This window comes from Xyrauchen texanus, chromosome 48 (genome assembly GCF_025860055.1).
Source record: "Xyrauchen texanus isolate HMW12.3.18 chromosome 48, RBS_HiC_50CHRs, whole genome shotgun sequence".
In the NCBI taxonomy this organism is placed as follows: Eukaryota; Metazoa; Chordata; class Actinopteri; order Cypriniformes; family Catostomidae; genus Xyrauchen; species Xyrauchen texanus.
This window is the reverse complement of record NC_068323.1, coordinates 7,323,025-7,339,239: the sequence shown is the minus strand read 5'-3', so window position 1 is coordinate 7,339,239 and position 16,215 is coordinate 7,323,025. Positions and strand designations below refer to the sequence as shown.

At 40.0% G+C, this 16,215-nt stretch overlaps 1 protein-coding gene across 1 annotated transcript in view; it reads left to right on the top strand.

The window, feature by feature from the left end:
- impact (impact RWD domain protein) overlaps positions 1–16,215 on the top strand; it is a 39,052-nt gene that overhangs the window by 10,792 nt on the left and 12,045 nt on the right. The window contains exons 7-9 of the mRNA XM_052121592.1: positions 3,917–4,051; positions 4,823–4,917; positions 15,350–15,423. Of these exons, the coding sequence (XP_051977552.1) occupies positions 3,917–4,051; positions 4,823–4,917; positions 15,350–15,423 (304 nt within the window). The remainder of the gene's footprint in view (positions 1–3,916; positions 4,052–4,822; positions 4,918–15,349; positions 15,424–16,215) is intronic.

Here is a 16,215-nt window from a genome sequence, read left to right as displayed (position 1 = left end):
ATTTAGGCTGGTTTATGCTGGACTCCCAGCCTGGCCTAATTGGTGTTTAGCTGGTTTCTCAGTCTGACCTGATAAGAAGTACCCTAAACTGTTCTAAAACCTGCCTTACTAAGCTGGGAGACTAGCAAACCAATTTAGGCTGGTTTATGCTGGTCTCCCAGCCTGGCCAGGCTGTTGTTTAGCTGGTTTCTCAGCCTGACCAGTTAACAAGTACCCAAAACTCTTCTAAAACCTGCCTGACTAGGCTGGAAGACTAGGAAACCAATTTAGGCTGGTTTATGCTGGTCTCCCAGCCTGGCCTAGTTGGTGTTTAGCTGGTCTCAAAGCCTGGCCAGTTAACAAGTACCCAAAACTCTTCTAAAACCTGCCTGACTAGGCTGGGAGACTAGCAAACCAGTTTAGGCTGGTTTATACTGGTCTCTCAGCCTGACCCAGTTAACAAGTACCCAAAACTCTTCTAAAACCTGCCTGACTAGGCTGGAAGACTAGGAAACCAATTTAGGCTGGTTTATGCTGGTCTCCCAGCCTGGCCTAGTTGGTGTTTTGCTGGTCTCTCAGCCTGACCAGTTAACAAGTACCCAAAAGTCTTCTAAAACCTGCCTGACTAGGCTGGAAGACTAGCAAACCAGTTTAGACTGGTTTATGATGGTCTCCCAGCCTGGCCTGGCTGGTGTTTAGCTGGTCTCAAAGTCTGGCCAGGCTGGTGTTTAGCTGGTCTCTCAGCCTGACCAGTTAACAAGTACCCAAAACTCTTCTAAAACCTGCCTGACTAGCAAACCAGTCAACAAACTGGAACAATTGGCAACACCAACATTGCGTTGTTTACAATGTTGTTTATTTAACTCGTGATTTTGACAGGTTGCTCATGTCCCACAAGAATATACCTTTGAGTGATTCTCAAGACAGCTTAAGTTAAACGAAGTCCTTGATTAATTGTTTAGAACATCTATTCCATTCAATCTTCATTTCCTTTGTTTTCAAATGAACATTTTGGCATCGATGGCACTGTGTGCGATCCCGAAACCCCATCGACTCTCAGTGATATACCTCAGTGTGTGTGCAGTCATTTTATTTAGAGCACAACAATTAAATTAGTGATGCTAATTGGTTCCCCCCACTCATTTTAGTAAACAAACAGGCCTAAATACACTCCATTCCCATTACGTGTCTCTCATGTTGTCGGTGACGTCACTTCGTAAGAATATCTGAAACTTCAGAGGGAAGGTAATTAGCGTCTTCCCTCATCACCGAAATGATTACAGGCTTAATACTTGACGGTCTCATGAAAAGTGCCACCTCCCTTCACACTCAGCAAACATCAAGCTCTGTTTTACAGTAATTATGCAAATGAGATGCTAGTTAGAGCAGGTTGCGCAGTGAAGGCCCCTTAGAGAGATCAGAAGGTTGTTTTTTTTATATTCCCGCAGGGCCCATGAATATTCAGGTCTGACACTTAGAGGTGGGATAGGTCGGGGAGAAATGGAAAAAGAGGTCAAAGGTCGCCAAAGATTTGCAAGCAGTTTAATTTTTTGACAAGCTGTAATTAAATTCTAAAATTGATTCGTCTCTAGTTTACGGATCTAAATGGGGGGAAAAGCCCACAAGCATGCCGGTTTTAGAGGTGTTTTCCGAAGTGCCTGTGATCTTCCTCAAGTGTTTGTTTAAAAACAAATTTGAGGGTTAATTTTAAGGCCGGCAGAGGCAATAAGGACATCCCGGCACCAATGTGAGAGCGTTTCAGGCCAGTTGGCACTGTTAGGACAATATTACGTTTTTCTACTACATCTTACATTTGTGGATTGCGTTTCTATGGCTTGCAAACTCTTTCTGCAATGTGCTGAACATAGATAACAGGACACAGTTATCCAGCTGGCTATCTTAAGGTTTTGTTGAAATTGTGAGAATGACTTGAGATAGTCTTCTTAGCTAGAATGATCTGTAATGTTTTCCACCATATCCTTTCATTTTCCACCAAAGGTTCATGTATGAATTCGTAGCTGTTATGGATGCACTGTAGCTATTACATTATAGTGGTATAATATTGAGTGTTTTAAATTGTCCAATTATTAAATATGTTGTAAATTAGCTCCGTTGTTAAGAAAGCAATGAGCATGTTTACATGCATAATCTTAAACTGATTATGCTTAAAGGCGCAGTACGTAAGATTCATTAACCCTTGTTATTAGTGACACCTGTGGCCGTTACGTGAACTGCAGCCAGCTGCCTGTTGCTCGTGCACACACCAAGTGTGCCGCACAAGCCCTCAAAAGTGAAGCCAAAACGTCTCGATCGCCCCCCGGTGACTGGTCCTAGTATAGGTCATAAACCCCGCCTCCCCATGTTATTCAACGGGACGTGAGACCAACTAAACAATTAGATTACACTTCACATATCTTTTTTCCAAAGATAGTTTCTGTCATTTACTGTAGTTTCTATCACGTTGATGTCATTTCAAGTGTTCGTTTTCAAAATAAGTTTGTTTTTAGTTATTTGATGCTATAAAAACGGTGCTGTGACATCATGATTGACAGCTGTGATTGACAGGTTCTCTGAGCGAAGTAGTCACTGAAGCACCAACTGACTTTTTTTCAGGATCTTCGGAGGACTGAGGAGATTGGAGCTTTAAATTTAATATCTACAGTTCTATAATTAATTATTTCACACCGTCATAAATCAAAAGAGCAGGGGCGTGTGCTTGCGACTGATTCAGCGAGAGTGAGGGCGGGGCCTTGATTTCACGGCTTTACTTCCTGCTCACTACTGCACAGGTCTGGTCCCGAAATCTATTTAAATGCCCCCACATTCCTTTTGACCAAGGAAACTATTAAATAATGCGACACTATTGTGAGTATTCCCCATAGCCTTAACTTTGTACTCAATAGTTTGAGTTATTTACACTTCAAATCTTAAGTTTATGGATTTTATGAAGAAAAATAAGTTTAAGGAACTTAGATATTTGAGGTATGAGCTTACAGCTGTCAAATTAGTATTCATTTTAATGTTTAATTTGGACCGCTTGAGTCTCATTGCATTAAATGTTAACTGGGAAGGCTACAAATGTAAATCAGCCCCTGCAATCTCTATTAAATGATTATTTTAAATCCATATTTAATCGTAAACAACTTTGAAAGTAATGGAAATTAATTGGTCAAAAGATGCAGGAACCCTTGTTTTGGGTCCGTGAATTTTAATGCCTTACTTAAGAGCAACGCAGCTGGAATGGCTGATTGCCGGCTTAATTTAGTTCTCATTTAGCTTGTCAATTAAATATTCCAAATGACGCATCAAAACGACTGCCAGAGATTTGTGTCAGAATGTCTGTTTTTCACAGTTCTGTGGTTTTACCAGCATTTGTGGACATTGCATCATACACAATGTTTTCCTGAGATATGTGTTGTTATTTAGCCCCCCTACTTACGTATTTTGGAGAAATACTCCATAATAAAGCATATTAGAATTTCCTTTGACCTGCAAGTCTCCATGCACTGTTCAAGGTTATTATGGGGTGAGAAAGGGCAACTATGCGCAATATCAAGAAAGGCATTAAGGGCAATCTTCATGCTTATTTGAAGTGTGTTACTTGATTAGTTCAGCTCTGTTGACGCAGTGCAAACTGTAGCAGAGTCTTAATGGCCTTTCGTTCTTTACATCTCTTGCACACATCATTTAATGTCTTGATTTAGATCATTGAGACTTATTTATGAAATATGTGTGAAACCAGCTGTACATAAATTGCTGCATTCGGGTTTTACTAAACAAAGTGGGGGAAAAAATTTAATTATCTGCCAAATGTCTTTGATTAAAACTTTATTTAATAAAAATGTGCTAGCTACAACAGTGTGTGGGAACTGGGAATGTAATTAACACATCCGTCTTCTCTTGTCTGTGTTCATGTTTTTTTCCCGTGTTTCGTTAGACGGCCCAGATACGAGCAAGACAATGACAACAGAAGAAGAAGCTCAAGACTACGGCGAAGACGATCTTCCCGATTACAACATGCTAAACACTGGGGCCAGCCAATCAGCTTACCTCTTTTCCAATGTGTCAGATGGTACGTCCCATTACACCCACGTGGGTGTATCATTCCCTCTCTCGGCATTCCAAGGAACATATATTTAGAATCTTTATGAAAATTCTGAAGTTTAGAGACAAGATTCCACACTGCAAAGTTTTATAAAACCGTTTAACTGCGTACTTTGGGAAATGATGACGTTCCATCCATCCATCCATCTTCAACCACTTATCCAAAGTCGGGTCACGGGGCAGCAGCTCTAGCAGGGGGCCCCAAACATCCCTATCCCGAGCCACATTAACCAGCTCTGATTGGGGGACCCCGAGGCGTTCCCAGGCCAGTGTGGAGATGTGATCTCTCCACCTAATCCTGGGTCTTCTCCGAGTAATCCTCCCAGCTGGACGTTCCTGAAACCCTTCCCTAGGGAGGCGCCCGAGCAGCATGCCCAAAACATTAGGAAACGAAAATGGATTAGTGTAAATGTAGCCTTAAAGTAAAAATGAAATGCATTAAAGAAAGTAATTCGTAACCGTAACCTATCATCATGGGGTTGAGTAAATGGTGGCCGAATTTGTATTTTTTTGGTGAACTACCCCGTTAAGAAAGTAAATAAGGCCAACTTTAATTATAATTGAGTGAAACAGTCTTACGAAGATGTCATTTATTTGTTATTTTCTTTGGAATAACGTGCACCAACGAGTCGCTTTGGGTAAAAACATTCACGTAGGTTAATTGCTAATCAGCAGCTTGCCAAGTTCAAAGGACTTAAGGACTAATTCCACGATTTAATTGCATTTGTTCTTGTTTTAGACGAAGAGGTGCCACCGACTAAACACGGGGAGCCTATCACAGATCGACGGAGCACTTTCCAACCTCACTTGGCCCCAGTGGTGACTCCTAAACAGGTGTGATTCATTACCCATAACCCCCTCTGTATCAGCCCATAGTAGACTATGCAACAAACATGGTAAATGGTCTGCACTTATATAGCACCTTTTTAACTTTAGCGGTATTCAAAGCGCTTTACACTGTGACTCAATCACCCATTCACACACCAATGACGGCAGAGCTGCTATGTAAGGTGCTAGCCTGCCATTGGGAGCAACTTGGGGTTCAGTGTCTTGCCCAAGGACACTTCGGCATGTGGAGTCATGTGGGCCGAGAATCGAACCACCAACCCTACGATTAATGGCCGACCCGCTCTACCAACTGAGCCACAGCCGCCCCCATATCGCTTGTTTTGTAATGCCTATCAATCCGGACTCTTGTGTGCTCAGGGCTCACTCCAAGCTGTTTATGGAGCTCTCTGTAAACTCTCTTTAACTTGTGGAATTCACTGTCAAATGCTGCCCCACGCACTCCCCCATGCCGGCACGAACAGACACTTGAGAGTGTCACTGAGCCGTCGCCACTCACTTTGCCCAGCTGGATATATGGCGGATGACTCATTTGCACCTGCCCTGATGCGTAGTACGATTCTACATTTAACACCCCCCACCCTTTTCCAACCCCGTACAAACTTCATTGTCTTCTACGTCCCCACTTGTGTGGAGTCTGCGAAATTGACTGCAGATTGAGAAACTGCACTGGCATTGTAGAGTGTCAGACGGAAGTTTTAATGCACTTCATATCGAGAGTGTTGCCATTTTCAAGAGCAGCCGTTTAGAGTGCCAACCCGGCCCCTAATTGAGATGTTGACATTTCCGTCTCTTGTTTATTCTCAAACCAGTTTCCTTTGCGTGATTGACAGTTTCAAGCCAAATGCTGACTATTTACATTTTCGACCTTGGGCCTTTTCATTCGTTCTGCTAGCTTTAAATCAAACATGTTTTTGAAGTATAAAATGAGTTTATAAACCTTTTAAGGACTTGTAGCATCTTATGAAGTGTTGCATATCTGAATCAGAATGAGCTTTATTGCCAAGTGTCCTCACGTTTACAAGTGCACATAGAACAGTGAGACACAGAATATAAAACAAGGTAAGAGAATAAATAGACATACAAATAATAGGACATATAACAGAATGGCATATGTACATGATCAAGTGGTAATGTATGTGCAAGGTAGGGCTATGTACAGTTAGTTAATTAAATATGTGAATTTACACATGTACAATGGGGGAGTCCGGAGGCAGTATAATTGTTCATGAGGAAAATGTCCTAAGGGTAAAAACTGTTCTTGTGCCTGGATGTCGTGGCACTCAGTGTTCTGTAGCGCCACCCAGATGGCAACCATTCAAAGAGGGAGTGGGCAGGGTGATTGGGGTCTAGAGTGAATCTACCAGTCACGTTACAGGTCTTGGAGGGTGGGCGGGGGGGGGGCACCAATAATCCTCTCAACAGTCCTGACTATCCATTGTAGTTTCCTTCTATCTGATTTGGTGGCTGAACCAAACCAGACAGTTATAGATGTACACAGGACAGACTCGATGACGGCCGAGTAGAACTGTGTCAGCAGCTTCTGTGGCAGGTTGAACTTCCTCAGCTGGAAAGGGGTGGTCGCTCGTAGGCACGTTTCGCGGGCTATGTTGGAGGCGGTTCTCCGATTCGTGAAGCTTTTTCTGCTGGACCGTGGGTAGTGTAGTTGTTTACCCAGAATTCCACAATCAAACATGATTTTTAAACAATTAAGTTGAAATAACAGATGGAAACAGCATATATGTCCCAAAACATCACATGTACCAAAACCTTTTTTATTCTTTAGCATTTAAATAGGGCTTTTTAATTGGTTAAATTAGGTAAATACTTTGTGCAGTTCTTAATCGTATGTATTTATTATTATTATTATAATACAATTTTTTTGGGAGCTTTAAAGAGAATATTTTGTGATTTATATGTTTTTATTGCTTCATATAATAAACAAAGAAAAGCAAAATATATACTAACAGAATTAGTACTTAACCCCCACTATTACCCCCCTCCCAATCCTCAACCCCACCCCGACCCCCAACAACACCCCAGTGGTCACACATGCTTATAGACTCACAAAAAACCCTATATATATATATATAATCATACACATTAACCACTACACCGCTCTCTCCACTGCCCCTTCATGAGATCCCCCAAAAATGCTAGATATTTGCCCCATTTCCCCACAAACAAGTACAAATTCCCCAGTCTTAAAGATGACCCTTCTTCAAAAGCTGCCCCATCTCCGAGCATCTAGGGTATATACGATCATGATGTGGTTAGGACCCAATTTTATATGTGCTAATTCTCTATATTGACGACCGCCCCATCACCTAAAATACAGAGTCTGGGGCAAAAATATATTATTATTCTTTCTTTTTTTATTGTATGTATATAATTCTGTCATTGTATATGTTATTGATTTGTAAAGTTTTTAAAGGTTTTTGAGTCATTGTTAAAAATAATTACGTCCATTGAAAAATGTAATTGAACCAAAATGTTGCGTTCCATTCTAGGGCGTTGTGGTATGTTGCGGTAACATTGCTGTGTGGTTACTTGGGTGTTCTCAATGGTTACTAGAGCAGTGTGGCTGGCCCAAATCAAAAGAGCCCAAGTGTATTTGAGGTGCCTCCTAGTCAATAGATATGGCTTGGGACCTTCCTTCATTCACCCGTTTTATCGTCAACTAGAAAACGTCTCCATAGAAAAAAGACACAGAGGAACAAAATCGAAGAAAATAGTAGAGAAGAGAGAAAGAAAATGTAATGGCCATTTATCAGTATGGATTATAAAGAATAAACACGTCTCGGGAGGATGACGTTAATCAACCTCTCAGTTTGTCTCTAATATCATCTTCTGTCCAATTTTACAAAAAGAACCATAATTTAATTCCTCACTTGTCTGGGGAGATTTCAAATGAGTTGGCGTAAAGTGTCTCATTTGCATTTAGTGGCATTATTCCTTTGATTTGATGAAAATCATCTTTGGTTTGTAGCAACAGATGCTATAAACACACCGGCGCATAAAAACACAGCATTAAAGGAAGCAACGAGATTCAGTGAATGCAGTAAATTAAATGTCCAACAGATGTCTTGAAACTCAATCTGTATGTTCATTTAAAGGATCATAATAACAAATACCGTACCATTGGTACTTAACATGGATATGTTCTTACAGCAAGCATCACTATAAAATAAATGATTGCTCATATTTAGGGTTAGTGATTCAAACATATGCCCAACACTTAATATTGAAGTTCAGAACGTAATTCGGACATGAATGATAAAGTGCCAACACATCAATTAATAAAATACATTTCGTTTTTGGACCATTTTCCATTGTGGAACAGAGTTGCCATTTGGAAAGCTAATTTATGTCAGAAAAACAAATGGGGAAAAAGTAATCAACCCTTAAAACATGTGTACCATACAGAGTTTAGGAAGCACCCAACGCCACTTCTAGGGACCAGAAAATCATATAGACTTGGGGGAGACTATTTTGACCTGGGCCAGTAAGTAACGCCTGCAACCACCCAGAACTCTGAAGCAATGCCCTAGCAACCACCTAGATTACCCTAGCAACCACATAGCAATGTCTTGGGATTGGATCAGCAATTTTTGCATGAGCAAGAACAACTCACGTTTTCTTCAGAGAATGTAAAACTCTCGTCGTTCGAATTTCATCGATTTTCTAAATAAGTCAATATAATCAATGTTACAGTATGTCACTTTGCACCAACATGGCTATACTTATGACCCTGTAGTGTGGAATATTTTTATCAAGTTAAATATAAATTAATCAGGTATAATCAATGAAAATATAGCCTATATTTCTGATGGTCAAGCATGTATTTTACTGTGTGTGTGTGTGTGTGTGTGTGTGTGTGTGTGTGTGTGTGTGTATGTATGTGCATCAGCCAGTCATCTCAGTCATTCGACCCGTGTCACCTGTTGGATCTGTCCCGTGACCTCCTGCCAGCGGGCATTCGACACTTCACGTGGCCTTAACGTGCACATAGCCTGGCACCAGCGTCGTGGTGACGTCACCGGCACTTAGTGGCGAATGGCGGTTGTTGTTGTTGTTGTTGTATGTGTGCGTGCGTGTGTGCGCGTGCGTGTGTGTGTGCATGCATGTGTGCACGTGCGTGCAGAGGCCTGTGAAAATGAGGCCCCTCAAAATGCAATGTGTGATCACATATGGTACTCGTATATGGTAAACTGGAGTCTCATGTTTTGACACTAGATAAAATTATAGGATAAGGCCCCTTAAAGAGGTTCCGGATGTTCCCTTCTTAAAAATAACAGAATGAAGACACAGAGCAAAATGTATGGAGTGTATTAGCCACACCTTGGTAGATGATATGTATTTAAGTGAGCTGAAACACCGATTCGGCAGTTGTGTCTGCAGAGCAACTCTGCTTAGTTATCTGATAATAAAGTCTATCTTCTTGCATCAAAACCCCAAGACTTCGAGTGGGCAGAAGCCACAAGAGTAGCAGCTTAAACAATCATATCAGTTGTAAATTAGCTAGACAAGCTTGATATAAAATCAATGCATATCTTTAGTTCAGCCAAACAGCTGAGAGGATCTGTCTGAGTGCATTAGACACACACTTAGAATTGTTTCATACAAACAAGGCCATGAAAAAAAGGAGAAAAATGCATATCTCTTATTCACTTTGTAGTTCTATTGAGATTTCAAAAGCTATTTTGATGCGTTTTGATCATTGCTGGCATGATACATGATCAACAGGGACTTCAAAGTTAGGCCATGCTCTAATTTTCATAAAAGGTTAGTGTTGACAGACGTTTGTAAATGAGTTTGCTTGTGAACTAAAGATGCCAGACATCATCTACCTCTGGAGTTTTGACGGGAACACACATCTGTTTGTTCGAAAAAACTTCAAGGAAGAAAAGCATCTTCTAGATCACAAAACATTTAATTAGATCACCTTTCCGCACAAAGATGTTTTCACAATAGCCAAACAAGAAACACAAAGTGACCTCAGAGGAAATGAAAACGACTGAAAAGGGGTTTTACTTGTTTAAAGGATGATGCTTTGTGCTTACTTTGTTATTTAGTCTAGATCCGTGGTGATAAAAAGGCAGCATTTGCAAACAGCATTCAAAAGCTGTCTCATTAGTGTCAGTCTGACACAGGTGTGCACAGAGAGCGTATTAGCCGGAGAGAAAAACAGATCTTGTCAATAGCGTGCAACAGATGAATGGTGCTGATAGGGGACCCAATCCGTGACGACTGTTTCTTTGGGGAAGTACACTGTCTTAAATATTCATTAGCATTGTGCTGGTTGTTCTCGGTTTCTGATTGAAATTGGATATTTGAAACATGACTCAGTTGTGCTTTCAGTCATTTAAAATAATGTAGGAGTTATTTGTTGGCAATACCCTAAAGCAATTTTTTTTAACTTTTGTCTTGTTATCCAGTGAGTGTATCTACACGTCCTTAAAACAAGATAATATCATGAGACTTTTAGACAATATACAGTGGGTTTCGAAATTTCTTCAATTTTGCCTTTTTGTTTGTTTGTTTGTTTTCATTAAAAAATTTCTTGCGATCTTTGGGGGGGCAAGTGGTTGTCTCTTCATCAGACCAGGAGGGGGATATCTAGGGGGTCCGTGCCCCACCTAACCCCCCCTTAGACCCACTGACAGCATGCTTTTTAGCTGGCAGGGATGCCAAAAATGTGTGCAAAATCTGATAATCCATGTTGTCCAACATGATTCGAAAATGTTCCAAAGAGCATCTTGTGTGCTTCAGTGGAAGCAGATCAATTTGACTTTGTGTTCAAAGGTATTAATATAGGCTATGTCTCAAATTGACTTTATTAATGAAGGTTTTTCTGCTACCAAATAGCGCTTTATACGCGCTAAATTCGCTTATCTTTTGAGATGCACATTTGTGCAGAGCAACTAAACCCTGGGTTTCATGCGAGTGTGGCAAGATCACAGATCCACTCAAAATAAAGGCATGACGTGTTAAAATAAATGTTTTGCAAAAACATTTCATAATTCTAAGTCAAATTAAATCAGGATTTTACAGCAGTAATAGTAACTGTGGTATTTTGAAGAAATGTTGCAGTTTCATATTAAATATCCTAATCAAGGGGCCTGGGTAACTCGGCGAGTACCACAACTTGAGTCATGAGTTTGAAGCCAGGTCATGCTTAGTTACACTAGCCAGGTCTCCTTAGCAGCCAAATTGGCCCGGTTGCTTGGGAGAGTAGAGTCACATGGGGTAACCTCCTCGTGGTCGCTATAATGTGGCTCTCGTGTGGTGAGTTGTGCGTGGATGCCGCGGAGAATAGCGTGCACCACGCTACGTCTCCACGGTAACGCGCTCAACAAGCCATGTGATAAGTTGCACAGACGCGGAGGCAACTGAGATTCATCCTCCGCCACCCGGATCGAGGCGAGTCACTACGCCACTACGAGGACTTGGAGAGCATTGGGAATTGGGCGTTCCAAATTGGGGAGAAAAGGGGAGAAAAAATTACAAAATATACTAATCTATTAGACTTTTTTCATTACAACTTTAGCATTTGTGGCTAACATTTCTAAAGGTATTTAGGCTACTATTTTTCATAAATAATTTTCATAAATTCAGTAAAACTAGTTTCCATGGAAAGAACACTAATTATTGGGACTGTGCTAGTAAAAATGTGTTTATACTTCATAACTCATATTGTTTTCCTTTCATCAGGCTCTTAATAATATAAGTAATTTTTAGGAATATCACAAGGTCCAGATTTTAAACCCCTTTATGTACTTGCCCTTATATTTACAGTGCAATGCAATAAGGAGAGGGAAGAGAATGGATGGCTCCTCATTTCTGTGCTTCGGTCAATGTAGCTAGTTTTCTAAAAATTAATTATAGTAATACGTTGTTTATTAAATTAAGTTTAGTTTGATTTCACAAAGCACCTTAAAGTAAAAATGTATTTGTTGAATTAAAAAGGTTCCAAATGCTTAAATGGTGAAGAATAATGCAAACCAATGAAAACATGAAATGCATTTAATAAATTGCTATATTTTAATTAAATGCAATTATGTAATAAATCGACTTCAAACACATGGATGACCGTATACATCAGTCACCACCGAAAACCATTTTTGACACAGGAAAAACCCTGTAGCGGCTTAGAAATAGTGCAGAATCTTAAATATTTCTTATTCGTTTTACATCATAATGTTACTTTGTTTAAAATTTTTCAAAATTCTAAAAGTTTGTTTATTTCCAGGGTTAGAATTTGAGTCCCAGTTTTAACAATATGGACTATTTTAGATATGGAAATTAAAACACGTAAATCTTAAATGACGCTTATTTTTCATAGTTCATTGGTAAATACCACTTTGCTTGAAACAAGAAAAAAAAAGGAACAGTTTCCCAATTGGCAAAGAAAAATAAACTTAATTCGAGATATATTTTCTTAATGTGTAATGCAATTTTGCTTCAAGTAAATGTATCTTGTTGAATGGAGGAAAGAAGGTATTTTTTACCCAAAAATAAGACTAAAATACGTTTTGGCAGTGTAGATGGTTATATTTGTTTGCCCATCTATTGTCGCTGTTTTTTGGCTTTAATAAGCTCTAGACCTGCATTACGGAAAAGCACTCTCTGGACCTATTTTTGACTCGCTGGTCTCTCTTTCTCTCTCTTTCTTGGCAAATAATGGAAGGACACTCAGCACAAATGGGCTGAAACCCAATTTGATGGACAGAAACAACCAGTGGAGTCCTTGCCCTCGGTCTTAGAGCAATATTTGAACTCCTCGGTATTGTGTACAAAACAGATTTGCACTCGTTCCTTCCCATCTGGTTCTCTTAACAAAGCCAGATATTGCCTCTAAATCCATGAAAACTCCAGCACAACTGAATGTTATGCAAATAGAAGTTGTCTGTTTTACTAGTGAATTGCATCAGGTATGTGTTGCTGCTTGGTAAGCCACCAGTTCTGTCTTTTTAGGACTAAGATTGCACAAAGTTTCTCTACTGTTTACTCACCAGGGCATTGTGATATAGCTAAAAAAGCCTTTCGACTCTATTTGATGCACTGTATATCTCATGTATTTCCTCTGAAATGGCTACCAAGTAATTGTAAATAATTAGAAATCAAGTTTGAATCATCCATCGATGTTCTTAAAATTCGGAAGATTTCACAAAAACTCAACCCCTTGGTAAAGCAACCCCTGGTGTTAGCCCGAGGAGGAGTGCTTCCCCCGCTTGGTTCCTCTAAAGGTTTCTTCCTCATGTATTTAACATTGTAGGGAGTTTTTCTTCTTGCCACTGCTGCCTTAGGCACTCTCACCGCTGGGCTTTGTAAGGCACCATTTTTTCTATTTTCAATAAAGCTGATTTGGAACAACATGTACTGTAACTAGATTGGTAAAGTTTGCCAAGACAAACTTTGTTGGCATGACGAAGCCTTGTCTGAAACTTTAACACTAATTAAAAAATATGTTTGAAGGCCAGATAGAAAAAAGGCAAGAGAGAGAGAGATTTAAAGAAGAATAAAGGCCTTGTTATGTTGGTTTAACCAAAGAATTGGTTAAGAGGTTTTCCAAGACCAAAATTATCACTGGCAACTCCTCCTAGAGCTTTCAAGCTACACCCACCAAGCTTGGCATGGACCTTCAGACTGTTCCGACTCAGGTTACCATGAGTTTTCTAACTGATCGGAGTTATGGTTTTCCCATAACGAATGATCAAATGTCCCAAAACAATCCTATTAACTTAAATTGAGGGAATGGCCATGTTCAAATGGGCCACAGAATGTTCGTAATATCAAACTCCCAACTGTCCATTTCCAACTGTCAAACTGTTCAAATGTAAACACACAAGACCTTTCAGATCTAGTTTACATTTGAACTTTTGAATTTTTTGGACAGTTGGTGTTTTGGATAGTTTTGACCCATAGACCTTATTCACATTAGCGCCATCTTTGATTTTGAATGGGAATGGCAATGAGGCTGTGAGGGATAAACTTGCATCTATATAACGGCACTTAAAAAGCTCCTAGATCACATCTGATTTTCCGCAGCTCATGTTGTATGGAGTTTTTTGTCTACTGAATGTTCTCGAAATTGTTTTATTTATTTATTTTGGGGGATTTCTCCCCTTTTCTCCCCAATTTGTCATGCCCAATTCCCAGTCTAGGTCCTCGTGGTGGCGTAGTGACTCTCCGGGTGGCGGAGGACGAATCTCAGTTGCCTCCGCGTCTGAGACCGTCAATCCGTCCATTTTATCACGTGACTTGTTGTGCACATTACCGTGGAGACCTAGTGCGTGTGGAGGCTTCACACTATTCTCCACGGCATCCACGGACAACTCACCACGTGCCCCACTGAGAGCGAGAACCACATTATAGCGACCACGAGGAGGTTACCCCATGTGACTCTATCCTCCCTAGCAACCGGCCCAATTGGTTGCTTAGGAGGCCTGACTGGAGTAACGAAAGTGAGTTTTTTTTATGGTTTGTCCGCAGAACGATACAAAAACCCTTTAAACTTCAGTACAATCTATTGAAATTACTGTACGTCCCTCACAGCCTCATTGTCACTCCCGTCAAAAATCAAAGATGGCGCTGCTGTGAATAAGGTCTATTTAAACATTCAGTTGTACTTTCCGTAGTAAGTCTTTTCGGGCGGGATGTCTGATTGCCCGCTGTGTGGAAACTAAACCTTGTCTGTAGGATAACAGTTAGGTTTGTCAAGACAACATAAAAACTGCTATACAAATAAAACTGAATTGAGTTAAAATGTACCACCAGATTTTTGGAAAGGGGAGTAAGCTTTAAATTCTGTAAGTTACATTATGTTTTATAGTATATCTAAAAACAATATATATATATATATATATCTTATGATTTGGCAACTTTAAAATCTGTAGATCTTGGTTTGAGTTTGTTTTACATTGCTGTGTTTCTCGTAGCACAACAGGGTTCGTATTCAGTCGCACATTTTGGTTTGTTATGGCCAGACCTGTTGCAGCAGGAATTGGTCGGTGATGAAATAATAAGTGGCGCCTCAAGTCCACTCGTGTCTTTGAAATAGTGTTTTATTAGCATCAATATATTATGCACACACCCATCTAACACATACATTCTCAGCATGATTTCACATCCTGTTTATAAAACAACCCTCCCCATCCTTTTAAAGATGAGCATTGAAAATAAGCCCATGCAGGTTATTCGGTGTGTGTGTGTGTGTGCATGTATGTGCATGTATGTGTGAGACCTTTATATTGGCAGACAGTGCATGCATTACTGTGAAATGTTACTGCTTGCACCCTCTTTCCAGCAGTGAACGTGTGAATTTCAGTTATTTCCTTCACATAGTTTTATATTCAGACTCCATTGGTCTTGGAACAGTATACACATTTAATACTTACGACATCTTGTTTATTTACAGGTTCAATTGGTTCTGAACAAGTTGTATGAAAACAAGAAGATTGCAAGTGCCACTCACAATATCTATGCGTACAGGTATTTCTGTTTATTATTATTTGATTCAATTCTCTCCTATTGACCTACATTGATTAGAATTTTTGCCATGTCAAATGTAACCAACAGCGACGATGTCGTTGTAATATCTGCATACTAAATTGGGATTGGTCACATTATGCGCTACACTACTTTTGGCAATAAAAAGTTATTCGATTACAGTAATCGAATTACACCCAACAATGAATCTAGTGTATATTTACAGTACAGTGTCACATTTAACATGTATTGCATGCAGCAATGTTACTTAGCACGCTTTCTTTATTTGCATTTGTAGCTACCTCTCTTCCATTAATTCAGTTATGTGCGTATTTCGATTTCTGCATTTGACAAGGCAAAAAATGGAATGGGTGTGCATGATGCATGTGTGTTACCCCGGGGGGGTTCTCTAGGACATGATTACAGTAGGGGAGGAGTGGGTGTCATTTGGACTAGATTAAACCGTAGCTGATATTGACATTCAGAATGTTCCAGAAGCCCCTGGCATTGAGGAGGCAATGAATATCTGATAGAACTGGATCACAACCCTGTTTGCTTCCCATGGTGAAGCCTGTAGCTGCCCAAATCACCAAAGTAGAGCTGCAGTTTTAATTAACGACCACAAGACTGTAATTTACTATTGACTACTCACTGCCATTGTCTTCTAAGTGTTGGATTGGTCTTTATTATTGCTTGAGGCATGTAATTATGCCATATCGTTTATGAAATTATTTTACTAAATTTGCCATTTATAAACATTTTCGCCAAATGTCCAGGTTGTATTTCACCCCAAAA